Genomic DNA, 16203 nt, shown 5'->3' with positions numbered 1-16203 from the left:
AGACGTAGATGGTGAGATGCATTAGTATCATCTACTTGTATGCATAGCAGTAGCTGCCACATTTTCGTCTAGTCGTGATCTTCTCCATTCAGTATTCTGAGACAGGGTGACGTGTTAGGGTATGTGCACATGTTGCGGAAAGTCCTGCGGATTTTTCTGGACTGATTTTGGTAAATCCGCAGGTGAACCGCACTGCGGATTACCTGCGGAATTACCGCAGATTTCACATGTGGTTTTACATCTGCGGATTCCTATTATGGAGCAGGTGTAAACAGCTGCGGAATCCGCACAAAGAATTGACATGCTGCGGAATAAACAATGCTACGTTTCCGCGCGTTTTTTTTCCGCAGCATGGGCACTGCGGATTTTGTTTTCCATAGGTTTACATAGTACTGTACAACGTATGGAAAAGAGTTGTGAATCCACAACGTGTGCACATAGCCTTATACAGTGGGTACGGAGTGTATTCAAACCCCTTTTAAATTTTTCACTCCTTGTTTCATTGCAGCCATTTGGTAAATTCATTCAAGTTCAATTTTTTTCACACTAATGTACACTCTGCACACCATCTTGACTGAAAAAAAAAACAGAAATGTACAAATTTTTTCAAATTTAATAAAGAAAAACTGAAATATCACATGGTCATAAGTATTCGAACCCTTTGTTCAGTATTGAGTAGAAGCACCCTTTTGAGCTAGTGCAGCCATGAGTCTTCTTGGGAATGATGCAACAAGTTTTTCACACCTGGATTTGGGATCCTCTGCCATTCTTCTTTGCAGATCCTCTCCAGTTCCGTCAGGATGGATGGTGAACATTGGTGGACAGCCATTTTCAGGTCTCTCCAGAGATGTTCAATGTGTTTAGGTCAGGGCTCTGGCTGGGCCAGTCAGGAATGGTCACAGAGTTGTTCTGAAGCTACTCCTTTGTTATTTTAGCTGTGTGCTTAGCGTCCTTGTCTTGTTGGAAGGTGAACCTTCGGCCAAGTCTGAGGTTCAGACCTCTCTGGAAGAGGTTTTCATCCAGGATATCTCTGTACTTGGCCGCATTCATGTTTCCTTAAATGACAACCAGTCGTCCTGTCCCTGCAGCTGAAAAACACTCCCATAGCATGATGCTGCCACCACAATGCTTCACTTTTGAGATTTAGTGATGAGCGAATGTACTCGTTGCTCTGGTTTTTCCGAGCTCGCTCGGGTGGTCTCCCAAGTATTTGTAACTGCTCGGAGATTTAGTTTTTGTTGACACAGCTGCATGATTTATGGCGGCTAGGCAGCCTGAGTACATGTAGGGGTTGCCTGGTTGCTAGGGAATCCCCACATGTATTCAAGCTGTCTATCAGCTGTAAATCATGCAGCTGAGGCAAGGAAAACTAAATCTCCGAGCACATACAAATACTCGGAGATCACCCGAGAGTGCTCGGGAAAACCCAAACAACAAGTATACTCGCTCATCACTGTTGAGATTGTATTGGGCAAGTGATGAGCAGTGCCTGGTTTTCTCGGCACATACCGCTTAGAATTATCACCAAAAAGGTCTGTCTTTGTCTCATCAGACCGAGAATCTTATTTCTCATAGTCTGTGTTTTGTTTTTAGCAAACTTTATGTGGGCTTTCATATGTCTTGCACTGAGGAGAGGCTTCCGTTGGGCCACTCTGCCATAAAGGCCCGACTGGTGGAGGCTGCAGTGATGGTCGACTTTGTGAAACTTTCTCCCATCTCCCTACTGCGTCTCTGGAGCTCAGCCACAGAGATCTTGGGGGTTCTTCTTTACCTCTTTCACCAAGCCTCTTCTCCCACGATTGCTCAGTTTGGCTGGACGGCCAGGTTTAGGCAGACTTCTGGTGGTCCCAAACATCTTCCATTTAAGGATTATGGAGGCCACTGTGCTCTTAGGAACCTTGAGTACTGCAGAAATTCTGTTGTAACCTTGGCCAGATCTGTGCCTTGCCACAATTATGTCTCTGAGCTCCTTGGCCAGTTCCTTTGACCTCATGATTCTCATTTGGTCTGACATGCACTGTGAGATGTGCGGTCTTATATAGACAGGTGTGTGCCTTTCCAAATCAAGTCCTATCAGTTTAATTTAACACAGCTGGGCTCCAATGAAGGAGTAGAACCTTCTCAAGGAGGATCACAAGGAAATGGACAGTATGTGACTTAAATATGAGTGTCTGAGCAAAAGATCTGAATACTTATGACCATGTGATATTTCAGTTTTTCTTTTTTATTAAATTTGCAAAAATTTCTACATTTCTGTTTTTTGCTTTTTTTTTTAGTCAAGATGGGGTGTAGAGTGTACGTTAATGTGAAAAAAATGAACTCTTGAATTTACCAAATGGCTGTAATGAAACAAAGCATGAAAAATGTAAATGGGTCTGAATACTTTCCGTACCCACTGTACAATAGCCACAAGTTGGTTGTTGGAGAACATTATGTATACAGGAACGAACTCTTCTGTAATCTGCCATAATCTAACCACTGAGCCACCGTCCTGCCCTGTATTACAATGAATGTTGTCTTACACAGATAAATGAAGATTTGGCTGATTACTCGCAGTCCTCTGATACTGGCACTGATGATTCAGAATTGCCTACTTCAGCTTTCACAAATGCCATGTTGCTGATCAAACAACTCAACCTTGATGGTCAAGGTAATAGACAAATAAATAATGAAGAAGTCATTAAATTCATCAAAAATATACTTTGTTATACTGCCACATGATGGGAAAGATCCTAACAGTCCATTTCAGCCACCAGTCCCATACAGAGGAGCGCTCATTTGGCTGACCTGTTGGCCAGTGGCTCATCTCCAGTAGAACAATGTCATCAACACTCGGGTAGAGCCGACAGTCAAGTGTGTATGTGGCTTTTACGGCCTTTAGGGCTCATATTCCTCTGTGTTTAAATCGGACGAGTGCAATCCCATTAAAAATCTGATTGCACCTGTACCAATGTTGTTCAATGCATTAGTGCTGCTCTACAATTGTTTTCTTAGCTGGAATCTGGATGAGAAAAAAATTGAAGCATGTTGCGAGTGGCCCCTTACATTAGACAAGACTCGCCAATGAAAGTCAATGGGTGCGAGAGAAAGAATGGACAGCACACAGACCCTTTACAGAACACTGTAAATGGTCCTATAAATGATTGTAGAATAACAGTTGCAGAGAAAAAACGCATGGCATACGGATGCTATGTGAGAACAATTGCATTGTACTCGCATGACACTCGCCATACTTTTCTGGATCAGCATTGGATCGATTTTATTTACGCAGTATGAGCCCTTACATTGAGCCCTAAATCGGGGGTGGGGAACCTTTTTTTCTGCCAAGAACCATTTGGATATTTGTACTATTCTTTGGGGGCAGTACATATCGCGCTCTAACTTCACCCACAAAGTACATCCTAATGCTGGCACTGGTGTCAAGAGTAGAGATAAGCAAATTTGATCAGGTCCCTGCTTATTCAGCAAGCTATAGCGCTTACCGAATAAGCTGCAGAGGTAACCCGGATACATGGAGCGCGCCGGCTGAGTTGTTCGGTACCGTAGCTTCATGTATCTCGGCTGTGTGACAGTTATATGACATGCATGGAGAGCCTGTTTGTTGGGCTCTCCATACATGTGTCGTGACTGTGACGCAGCTGCGGCACCAGACAGCTGATCAGCAGGAGAGATCCAGGTATCCGGGTTCCCTCTGCAGCTTATTCGGTAAGCGCTATAGCTTGCTGAATAAGCAGGAACCTGATCAAATTCGATCATCTCTAGTCAGGATATAATCTTTCATTGCACACACCTCAGTGTTCAATAGTGTACTCTGGGTGCACGCGCTCACAGGACACGAAGATATTAAAGGGCTGGTGGCCATCAAAACACGGCTGCTAGCCCAAGCACTGTGGTCCTTGGGAATCTGCCATGGGGACAAATAAAATGTCATCGCAGGCCGTAAATGACTCATGGGCCTGAGGTCCCTTGCTCTAAATAGTATATGTAATCAATATGCTGATATGATGATTACAATCTTGTTGGCCTTGAGTGACGGTAAGGCTATGTGCACATGTTGCGGATTTGGCTGCGGATCTGCAGCAGTTTTCCATGGGTTGTACAGTACCATGTAAACCTATAGAAAACCAAATCTGCCATGCATGTCAATTCTTTGTGCGGATTCCGCAACTTTTTACACCTATTCCATAATAGGAATCCGCAGGTGTAAAAATGCAGATGAAATCCGCACAAAAACTTCACAAAAGTAAATCCCCTGGGAATCCACAGGTAAATCCGCAATGGAATCCGCAACATGTGCACATACCCTAAGACTTTTTTTTTTCTTTATCAGATTCACTGAAGTCTTTGAAAATCCAAAATATTATACATGAGTATGAACGAGTGATCGAAAATGAAAAGGGACGACGTGCGCTTCTGTCACGAGAAGTAAAGAAATTGCGTAGAGAACGTAAAGAAGTGCAACAAATGATGGACGAAAACCGAGAGCTCAAGTTTTTGTTAGAACATCACAAAGTAGAATGGGAAAGTGACCTAAATAATTTAAGGTCAGATGATTGTCGTCATTCATCTTCTAAAGCAGAGAACATTATTCTTTATTACTGGTATCTTTTAGCAGCGGGCACCCTAATTTTAGTCTGCACAGGCAACATAACTACAGTGTATAAAAATTGCAAAAGTATCTGACCTCACCATAGTGTAACCAGACACAGCCGACACTGTGACTTTATTTTTCTCCTAATAGGGTAGGTTAGGCTTAATAAAAAAACACTCATTTGCCTAAAAGTGACTTTTCCAATTACAAGATTTATCGAGCACTTCCAATAAAATTGTTGACTATCTCTACCAGCAGAATTGTAGACCAGGCAATTAGGTAGTCCAGTCGTCTTGACCGCAGTATGGCTCCACTAGTCTTTATTGTAAAGAAGCTTTGTTGCTGAAGCTTTTGGCAATGCCTGGTCACCAGACTTGTAGAGAAAGCGATAGGTAGATGTCCATTCCTCTAGCAAATACAGACAGCACCTGTAACGCCTCACCATTGGTCACGACAATCCCCCGCTATGTTCACCATTGGGTCAAGCTTCTCCTTAGCAAGCAGTCACTTTACACATTCCTGTTGTGCACCCTGTGTAGTCACATACAAATAGCCTTTTACTGGCAGACGTACGTAGGTTCCTACATTAGTCTCTTCCAAAGCAAGTGGAACCCACCGTTCTGTTTTCTTGACCATCGCTATGTGCATTTTTTTGCCTGGAATATGCAATCTTTAACTTCCCCTATTGGGAACAATGAAGCTTCATGCTGTCGGTAACATCATATAGCTCATATTTATCTGAAATCAATAGTAAGTAGCCACTGAGGGAGCAAAATGCATTTACCTGGACCAATTTTTGACTTTTCATCCTAGCGTCAGAGTTTTGTTCAGCCTTGCTTTATGGAGGGTTTTATTTGTTACATGTTAGGATGCATAACCTAAAGTTCCCATATCTTGTGTGTGTATTAGACTTACTCTTAAACAAGAGGAAGAAAAACGGAAGAGTACGGAAATGCTGTATGATAAGAGCAAAGAACAGCTAAGAAAGAAGGAGGACCTGTGCTGCAAAGAAATGGAGGAAAAGCAACATCTTGAATTAACCCTGAGAAATGTAGAACTTGAAATGAGGAGCCTGAAGAACAACTTGAAGCAGGTATAATACTGAGTGCTGTATGTTGTTTTTTTTATCTCCTCTCGAACGCCTATGCCAAATAATGTTTCCTTTTTTGTTTTTTAAAAACCTTCTGAATTTGAAGGTGCAAAAGTCAGAACTTTTATATCACTGTCAGAAAAAGGGCAGCAAAAACTGGAGCGAAGTGGAAGATCTAGTTTGTGAGGAGTATATGCCAGACTCTTTTGAAGTTTAGAAGAAAAGGTTATTATAGGAAATGGGTGAACTGCAGTACTAAGACAAGTTATAAAATTCTGGGTAATTCAGTTTGGATTGAGGGTTTAGAGGCGATCTTATTTTCAACAGTGCATCAGTGTTGAGTCGGCTGTCAGTCGGTTCTAGTGTCGTGGTTACAGCCGCTGTTCTTTGTGTACTGAGCAATGACTGAAGCCCCGCCTCTTTGACTGAAAGCCGGAGGCTGCCAGGAGGAATTAAGTTAATTTGTTCCCAGTACCAGGGCTTTTAGTGGGGTGCCAGCATGTCTTTAGAACACTGTTAACCTGCACATTAACCCAATACCTGCAGGTTAAGGGAACCTGTCACGAGGTGTGGCCGATAAGAGATACGGCCACCACCTTTCAGGGCTGATATAAATCATTCTATAATCCTGTATATCTGCCCCCAACCCGACCTGCAAGAGAAGAAAATAACTTTTATTATACTCACCTGCAGGGCGGTCCGATGGTCGTCGCTGGTCTTGGTCCACATTGATGCAGTAATTGATGCAAAAGGAGCCCCGACCAAGTATTGAGTGCATTTACTGAACATACATTTCAGTACGCCAACATTTTGGATTTTAAAATCATTTTTCAAGTTGGTGTTATAAAGTATTCTAATTTACTGAGATAGTGACTTTGGGGTCTTCATTGGCTGTAAGCCATAATCATCAATATTAACAGAAATAAACACTTGAAATAGATCACTGTTTGTAATGACTCTATATAATGTAAGTTTCACTTTTTGTATTGAAGAACTGTAATTAAAGGGGTTGTCCACTACTTTCAATTAACTCCCCGATGTATCCCCCCGGGGCCCCTAATGAATTTTGTAAATACCTTCTGTTGCAGTTTTCGTCTGTGAGCTGCGCCATGTCGGCGGCTGAGTCCGGGTCACGCCAGCCCCAGGCTGCAGCCGCCGCTAACTTCCGCAAACATCACGTCAATTTCCAGACTCTGGAAATTGACGTGACGTCAGCAGCAGGCGTGACCCAGCCTCCACAGACAGCGGTCACTCATCAAGAGTGACTGGGCTGGGGGCTGCAGGGCTGTGCTGGGGCACGGGGTTAGGCAGGGATGTGCACGCTGTGCTGAGATGTGCGGGCGCGGAGGGTCTGCGTGGCTGCGCCGGGATGTGCGGGCGCCGGGCGGTGTAGCGAGAAAAAAAATCAAAAGCAAAAATTATGTTTTTTTTTGTCGCTGCGACATTGCATTAAAATGCAATAATGGGCGATCAAAAGAACATATCTGCACAAAAGTGGTATCATTAAAAAAGTCAGCCCGGCACGCAAAAAATTAGCCCTCACCCAACCCGATATCTCAGAAAGTATAGACGCTACGGGTATTAGAAAATGGCGCAATTATTTTATTTATTTTTTAGCAAAGTTTGGAATTTTTATTCACCACTTAGATAAAAAATAACCTAGACATGTTTGGTGTCTATGAACTCGTAATCACCTGGAGAATCATAGTGGCAGGTCAGTTTTAGGCTGTGTGCACACATTGCAGATTTGGGTGCTGAATTTTCTGCACAAAATTTGCATCTCCTGGCAGAAAATGCAGCTGCATTTTTGCGCGTTTTTTTGCACGGTTTTGATGCATTTTTTATGCATTTTTTGGGTGATTTTGATGTGTTTTTTGGTGCGCTTTTGATGTGTTTTTGATGCAGTTTTTTTGTGCGGTTTTGATTCCGTTTTTGGTGCAGTTTTGATGCGTTTTGATTCAGCTTTTGGTGCAATTTTGATGTGTTTTTGCGCATTACACACAGACAGATGGATAGATAGATCTACATATAGATAGATCTATAGATGCATACATCTATCTATTCATATATCTTATCTATAGATATATCTGGATAGATATATCTATTGATAGGTGTATGGATAGTGTGGGGTGCGCGTCCACTCTCCGGATTACATCCGGATTAGCTGCAGATTGGATGCTGCGTACTTGTAGTCCCATCGGATGATGCCTGCACACACACACACACACACACACACACACCCCCAAATACCCACCGCACAGACCTGCACACACCCTGACAGCCCCGCACACCCAAACAGTCCCGTGCACACACTGACAGCCCCGCACACACCCGAACAGTCCCGCACACACATACACGCACACAGTCGCCGCCCACACACTTCCCTCCTCCCGAACTGCAGCGTTTCTCTGACCCACATCCGCAGTTTTGCTGCGGATGTGCCCGACTCAATGCAAGTCTATGGGTGCAGAAACACTGCAGTTCCGCACAAAAGAAGTGACATGCTGCGGAAAATAAAGCTGCGTTTCGGTGCGGCCTTTTCTGCAGCATGTGCACAACAAGTCTGCGGCTCCCATAGACTTACATTGGTTGTTGTGCACTACACTGCGGGTTTAATGCAATTCTGTGCGGCAAAAAAAGCTGTGGATCTGCAATCAAATCCACAACGTGTGCACACAGCCTTAGCATTTAGTGAACCTAGCAAAAAACAAGTGTAGGATTGCACTTTTTTTGCAATTTCATCGCACTTTGAATTTTTTTCACATTTTCTGTTACACGACATGGTAAAACCAATGATGTCGTTCAAAAGTAGAACTTGTCCCGCAAAAGACAAGCCCTCACACAGCCATATTGACGGAAAAATTATGGCTCTGGAAAGCAGAGGAGCGATAAACTAAAATGAAAAAAGCTCCAGGAGAGAAGGGGTTTAGAAACATGGATATGGACATATCTATGGAAATAGATCTAGATATATCTCTGTATCTATCTATCTAATTCTATCTATCTAGCTATCCCATATCTATCTATCATCCATCCATCTATCTACCTATCTACAGTAAAGTCCATATATATTTGTAGATTTTGCCACTCCTAATATTGTAGCAATTTCTCGGATGGGTTTTTTCTGTTTTCGCAGCTTAAGGATGGCTTGTTTCACCTGCATGGAGAGCTCCTTTGACCGCATGTTTACTTCACAGCAAAACCTTCCAAATGCAAGCACCACATCTCAAATCAACTCCAGGCCTTTTATATGCTGAACTGAGAATGACATAACGAAGGGATTGCCCACACCTGTCCATGAAATAGCCTTGAAGTCAATTGTCCAAGTACTTTCGGTCCCTTTAAAACCAGGGTGGCACATGTTAAGGAGCTGAAACTCCTAAACCCTTCATCCAATTTTAATGTGGATACCCTCAAATGAAAGCTGAAAGTCTGAACTTCAACTGCATCTGAATTGTTTTGTTGAAAATTCATTGTGTTAATGTCTATAACCAAAATTAGAAAAATGTTGTCTCTGTCCAAATATATATGGACTTAACTGTACCTGTCTATCTGTGTGTAATGGAGTGTGGGTTGGACAAATGTAAAAGAGGAGGTTGGACAGAAATGACACCACAAATCTTTTTGAAGATAGAGGAGGGAGGGGTTTGGGTGTGTTTTGGAGTGGGTGTGGTAGGTTCGAGCTTAGTGGCCTGTGCAAAGCATCATGGAACTTGTAGTATTAGAGCACAATAAGTCAGGAGAAAGGAAGTTGACGATTAACCCCATGAGAGCTGGATCCAGCACTAAAGGTAAAAGGTAACATTGCTAAAATAAACACAGTGGATGTTTTCAGTGGCACATAATAGCAAGATTTATGAAAAAAAATTATAGTAGTGGACAACTTCTTTAACTTTTTGATGATATTCTAATTTTGTGAGAAGCACCTGTATAGTGTGATTACCATTCTTTATATTTTTAAGGTTGAAGAAGAACGGAATGAAGCTCAGCGGTTACATGCACAGGAACTGAATGCCAGAGTACTTAATGAAGGAGCTTTAAATAATTTAAAGAAAAAGCATGAAGAGGAAGAAGCCAAAAAACTTAAGTTTAAGCAAGATGAGGTACTTTAACAGCCTAATCGTCCAGCATTTTATAAAACAAAACAAACCTGTTTCATTTCTGTAAATTCACTCTATGCCGATTTCAGTACATTTAAAATGAAAAAGCGTAATCTGTAATCGTATTTCTTTGTATTTCAAGGAACTATCTGGGATGTTTAAAAATAGGGGGAAAAAATGTTCTAATATTCTTAACGCTCAAAGTCTTACTGCAGTAATGATGTAACAATGTGTGACCTCATTCACCAATAGCTCCAGTAGAACATTGTATAATGATGTCATTATGGATGGAATGTCACTGTGCCCTAGATCTGATGCATGTCTGTGCCAAATTATGTCCAGAGAATTCCAGATAAAGGTTTGTGGCTGCATCTTAGAAATGGTATACAAACAAAAGAATACAGCAGCACACTGTAAGCGCGAAGATGTATGCAAACATTGAATATATGAAATTTGAATTGCATTATTGCTAAATATACTTAGAAATATGAAGGTAGTTTGCGTACAAATTGGCAAATTCATTAGAGCCCACCAGCCGCGACCAAGCGTACCTTTCTTTCATGGAACTCTAAACTTTGTAATACATGTAATACATACTGGGCTAAAAGCCTACAAATTACAGGGCAGGTAGGATTCAGCACTTATTAAAAACAGCCATAGGTTTATGGAAGGATTGGTCAGCCAAATATGGAGGAAGTCACCACCTCCAATAGTATGCTGCAAAAAAACTGACCAACACTTCACACTCACTTTAGTCTGTTTAGAACAGCTGAAAGCTTTTATGACTGCATAATATGCAAACAAAAGAATACAGCAGCACACTGTATGCACGAAGATGCATGCAACATTGGATATATGAAATTTGGACTGCATTACTGCTACATGGAATATATTTATAAAATGAAGGTTCTTGGTGCACAAATTTAAAAACAGTAAGGCTATGTGCCCACGTTGCTTTTTTAAGCGTTTTTACGCTGCGGAAAAGCTTACAAAATGCAACACATTATTTTTAATGGAATTCCGCATTCTTGTGCCCATGCTGCGTTTTTTTTTCCGCAGCGGAAACGCATCATGGAAAAAAACGCAGCATGTTCATTAATTTTAGATATAAATACCACTGATGCATATCACCACTAAACATCAAACAGGGATTAACCCTAAATGGACATCTGTAACAGGGAGAACTCCACTAATGGATATGTCCTACAACGAAAAAGGAGTACATACAACCCATTTCTAATATGGTATAAAAAGTAACAAATTTTATTATAAATATATTACACAACATATATACACACACAATAAAGACAAGGTACACGCAGAGCCAATGTACAATGGACCCAGGACACTGAAAAGTAACACCGTAGGCAGGTAGACCTATAGGGGCCAAACACCTCTAAATAGGAGCCCTAAGACAATTAATATGTCATGAAAAAAATGCTTAGTGCTAAGTTCAATACTCCTCTAGGTTACGTGATATTATTAAGCTTGCCCAAATGGGCATACAAGATTGCAAGACCCCCGCCCCACCTTACCCATAAATAGGTGCCAGTGTCCGTCCAAGTAGCCCCGACGCGCGTTTCGCGTTTGCTTCCTCGGGGGGCATGTTTTTGTGTGTTATCCGGCTTTCTTATAAAGGGAAGTAGCAGCTGTGAACGTTCACCGGCAGTATAATTGGCGCATGCGTACCGCCAGTATGGGGACATCCGGCACATCTCCACCGGCTCTCCTAGTGTACAGAGCGGGACGAGGAAAAATCCTCTGGACGTCACTTCCCGCTAAGTCACTTCCGGATGCCGGAAGGAGTGGCCGGCCAGTCACCGCTGTGGCGCGCATGCGTGCGTGCCGGGAACGTCATCTTACTCCAGGGCACAACTACGGGCAGTACGTATATAGTACAAAAACTAAGGACCAAAAAACAAATCCGTGCCCAGCCTAAACTCAATGAAAAAAAGTACTGATACTAGTTAGGATATGATCACTATTACAGTGATCACATCAAAAAGTGAATAGGATGTGAATATTATGTGCCGTATATCATAAGGGGCAATGTATCCCATAATTAAACTAATGAACACTCCCAATTACTCCCGTGCTCCATACAGATAGCTATACAACCAAATCGCCTATTATAGAGATACTATACAATCCTATATGGAAACCAACAAAAAAACACACAATACATGTAAAAATACACCTTATACAAGAAGTACATAAGTTAAATACAACAATACAACAACAAAAAAATAATAAACAAAAAATAAAAATAAAAAATAAAATAATATTTTTTATTTTTATTTTTTGTTTATTATTTTTTTGTATCTCTATAATAGGCGATTTGGTTGTATAGCTATCTGTATGGAGCACGGGAGTAATTGGGAGTGTTCATTAGTTTAATTATGGGATACATTGCCCCTTATGATATACGGCACTTAATATTCACATCCTATTCACTTTTTGATGTGATCACTGTATTAGTGATCATATCCTAACTAGTATCAGTACTTTTTTTCATTGAGTTTAGGCTGGGCACGGATTTGTTTTTTGGTCCTTAGTTTTTGTACTATATACGTACTGCCCGTAGTTGTGCCCTGGAGTAAGATGACGTTCCCGGCACGCACGCATGCGCGCCACAGCGGTGACTGGCCGGCCACTCCTTCCGGCATCCGGAAGTGACTTAGCGGGAAGTGACGTCCAGAGGATTTTTCCTCGTCCCGCTCTGTACACTAGGAGAGCCGGCGGAGATGTGCCGGATGTCCCCATACTGGCGGTACGCATGCGCCAATTATACTGCCGGTGAACGTTCACAGCTGCTACTTCCCTTTATAAGAAAGCCGGATAACACACAAAAACATGCCCCCCGAGGAAGCAAACGCGAAACGCGCGTCGGGGCTACTTGGACGGACACTGGCACCTATTTATGGGTAAGGTGGGGCGGGGGGTCTTGCAATCTTGTATGCCCATTTGGGCAAGCTTAATAATATCACGTAACCTAGAGGAGTATTGAACTTAGCACTAAGCATTTTTTTCATGACATATTAATTGTCTTAGGGCTCCTATTTAGAGGTGTTTGGCCCCTATAGGTCTACCTGCCTACGGTGTTACTTTTCAGTGTCCTGGGTCCATTGTACATTGGCTCTGCGTGTACCTTGTCTTTATTGTGTGTGTATATATGTTGTGTAATATATTTATAATAAAATTTGTTACTTTTTATACCATATTAGAAATGGGTTGTATGTACTCCTTTTTCGTTGTAGGACATGTTCATTAATTTTGCGGAATTTCAGTGATTTTGCTGCTATATAATTGTATTGAGACGCATGGAAAAAAACGCAAAAAAAGCTAGAAAAACACAAGCAGATTTCCTGCCAAGGGTGTCCGATTTTGATGAGGAAAATTCTGCTTACATTATGAGAGCCCATTAGCCATGAGAAGGTACCCTTTTATTGAAGGGACTTTAAACCGAATATTTATCAAACATGCCTCTCCTGGGCTAAAATGGCATGTAAGATCCATCGATAATTAAAAACATCCTAAGGCCTCATACAGATGTCCCATTTTTTTTGCGTACGTGAAAATCAGTTACCAGTTATGCTGATCAGCGTGTGGTCAAAGTTTCATCTCAATTTTCATACATGGAGAAATTAAGAAAAAAAATGTCTCCACCTTCTTATTGTGACAGACAGTACATGAAAATGTTTTGTTTTTTTTCTTTCTTCATGGACGCATTGACTTGCATTGCCAATTTTGATCCAACCTTCATAATCAGGGACATGTGAATGGTCTCATAGACTATCACAGGTATGACTGTTATCCATGAAAATCTTAGATGGCACTCATACTCAAAATTCGGATGTCTGATGGGAGGAGTGCTCAGCCAAATATGGAGTCAGTCATCGTTTCCAACAGTATACTACAAAAACTGACCAGCACCTCTGAACAGAATTAAGCAGGTTTGAACTTGTGAAACCTTAGAAATGATAATCTGGACACAAAGAATAAGCAAAATGAAAATCTGTGTAGTCATACAGTTTACTGTTCAGTTTCTCTTAATCGTATGTTTTACTTCCAGAGGACTACCATATTTTTCGGATTATAAAACGCTCTGGATTATAAGACGCACCCCAAATTTTGAGTAGAAAAATAGGATTTTTTTTTTTTTTTAATAAAATGGTGGTGCTTCTTATAATCCATGTGTCTTATTGCTTACCGGGGGTGGTGGCTGCGGTGAAGTTGGGTCTCAGGAGTGGCAGGAGGAGGCAGGAGTGGGGTGATGCTGCGGGTTGGGATGAGGGGGGGTGTTCCGATGTGCGGCACGCCATTGCGGGTGTCCGGTGCTGCTGCAGGTGTTTCCGGTGCGGCGGGTGGCTCTGCCGACATTTTGTGAAAGGAGCCCCCCACAGTTCCATGATTTCCTGTGCTGTGGACTCTGGGATCTCACAGATCGAGATCTTAGCACCAAGATCTCGGGAGATGAGCTCTCAGCACTGAAATCTCATCTCCCGAGATCTTGGTGCCGAGATCTCCATCTGCGCATGCGCCGTCCCCCGGCGGCCATTTTCCCAGAGTCCACAGCACAGGAAATCATGGAACTGCGGGGAGCTCTGGCCTTTCACAAAATGTCGGCAGAGCCCCCTGCAGCAGTGCCGGACACCCCCGTTGTTTGCAGCAACGGTACCGGTAAGGTATATCCGCATTATAAGACGCACCCTCATTTCCCCCAAAAAAAATTTGGGGAAAAAGTGCGTCTTATAATCCAAAAAATACGGTAACCTTCTAATAGTGCCAAACTTTTTCCTATTGCCCTTTTTCCTTGCTGAATTTGCAGAAATATTTTTTTTAAGTATATTCCTTTAGAATATGCCATTTAGAGCCTGCATGAATGCACACTCCCTGTGTCCATCGTTCATGTGGCTTTGTACTTCCCAATATCCTGGCTTTTAAGTTCTACATTCTTCCCCGTATTATGCAAAAACTTGATATAAATGGATCCACAATTACATGTTATGTTAGATGTAAATTACAACCAGAATACAAAAGATAAAAAGACAATCATGGTTTTGCATACATCGGCAGAAGTGTCATTTTTCTCTGCAGCCCGATTACAGTAGAATGATAGAATTGTATCCTTTTACTTTTGTCAGCAGATGCTCAGCCAGTGTGCTGAAACAAATGAAAAGGATTTAACCATGAGAAACATAACATTACAAGAAGAAGTGAGCACTCTTAAGGTAGAAATGGAAAATATGCGTTCCCATTATCAAGAAGAGGAGAGCAAACGTATGGACGAGAATGAAATGTTAAAAGAAAAAATTGAAGATCTCCGAAAAGACCTAAAAATGAATGAGGAAACATTAACCCAAACTGTGATTCAGTACAATGGACAGCTCAATGCTGTGAAGACCGAAACTGCCATGATGTGCTCTAAAATAGAACATGAGAAACAAAGCAAAGAAAGGCTGGAGACAGAACTGGAGGCAGTTCGTTCTCGTCTAAATTCCACTATCCAGGATCTTGAAAGAACTCAAGCTTTAAAAACAGAAACTGATCGCACACTACAACGAGAGCGTGATGAGTGGTTGCGCTCTAAAGACAAATTAACTCACGACTTGTCCAACTTGCGTGAAAGCCACGGAGACTTGTCCCAGCAGCTTAGCAGAGCAGAGTCCAAGTTAAATGGTCTGGAAAATGAGCTTCACAGAACAGGACTATCTCTCCAAGATAAAACCCTTCATTTAGACAATGCACAAAGGGATTTGACACAAGCCCATTCCAAAATAAAAGACCTTGAACACGTCCTCCAGGCGGAAAAAGACCACAACAACAAAAACTGTGTCAAGCAAGAGTCCATGCAGGAGAGATTGGCCCAGATTACTAGTGAGAACATGCAGCTTCGTCAGCAGCTAGAGGATGTGCAGAATAAAGGCATCATCAAGGAAAAGACGGTGGGTGACGTTCAAATCCGTTTTACTGAATTACTCGCTGAGATGCGGGCTGACAAGGAAAGGCAAGTTCAGATCATTGAGGAGAGAAACAAGGATTTGATCACGAAGTCGAATGAGTTGCGGGAACAACTTTATAAGCTTGAAACTGAAAAAGTGGATCGTGAGGTAAGCCCTTCCACTTGTGATGGGAAATGATATTGGGTATGAGATCCGAAATGGTCTGCTCTTTCCTAAACCGGCGGCACTCGTGTCCATCCGGTGAGTTCGGTACTGCAGTGTGCCATACCAGGTACAGTCTATGAACGAGAGTGGTGCTGGTTTTGTAAAAAGGGAACTTTTATGGCATAGTCTCATGATAAATGTATGGTAGACGTTCGACCTACCAATGGGATCAGCATGTATGTTGAGAACGGGGCCTAATCATGCAATGCCTTAAGTTGAGAAGAAGGCCAGAATTTCCATACAAATGAATTTGAT

At 42.1% G+C, this 16203-nt stretch overlaps 1 protein-coding gene across 7 annotated transcripts in view; it reads left to right on the top strand.

Moving 5' to 3' along the window:
- Positions 1-16203, top strand: part of ANKRD26 (ankyrin repeat domain containing 26) — a 169118-nt gene that overhangs the window by 123812 nt on the left and 29103 nt on the right. For 4 of the 7 annotated variants that reach the window (XM_069764861.1, XM_069764860.1, XM_069764858.1 and 1 more), the window contains 5 exons: positions 2527-2650; positions 4331-4544; positions 5501-5684; positions 9644-9784; positions 14926-15891. In XM_069764861.1, the coding sequence (XP_069620962.1) occupies positions 2527-2650; positions 4331-4544; positions 5501-5684; positions 9644-9784; positions 14926-15891 (1629 nt within the window). The remainder of the gene's footprint in view (positions 1-2526; positions 2651-4330; positions 4545-5500; positions 5685-9643; positions 9785-14925; positions 15892-16203) is intronic. The other 3 variants (XM_069764859.1, XM_069764857.1, XM_069764855.1) reach the window with 1 other exon arrangement.

The sequence above is a fragment of the Ranitomeya imitator genome, chromosome 4, assembly GCF_032444005.1.
Source record: "Ranitomeya imitator isolate aRanImi1 chromosome 4, aRanImi1.pri, whole genome shotgun sequence".
Taxonomy (NCBI): Eukaryota; Metazoa; Chordata; class Amphibia; order Anura; family Dendrobatidae; genus Ranitomeya; species Ranitomeya imitator.
Note: the sequence above shows the minus strand (reverse complement) of the source record. Positions and strands in the feature narration are given on the sequence as shown.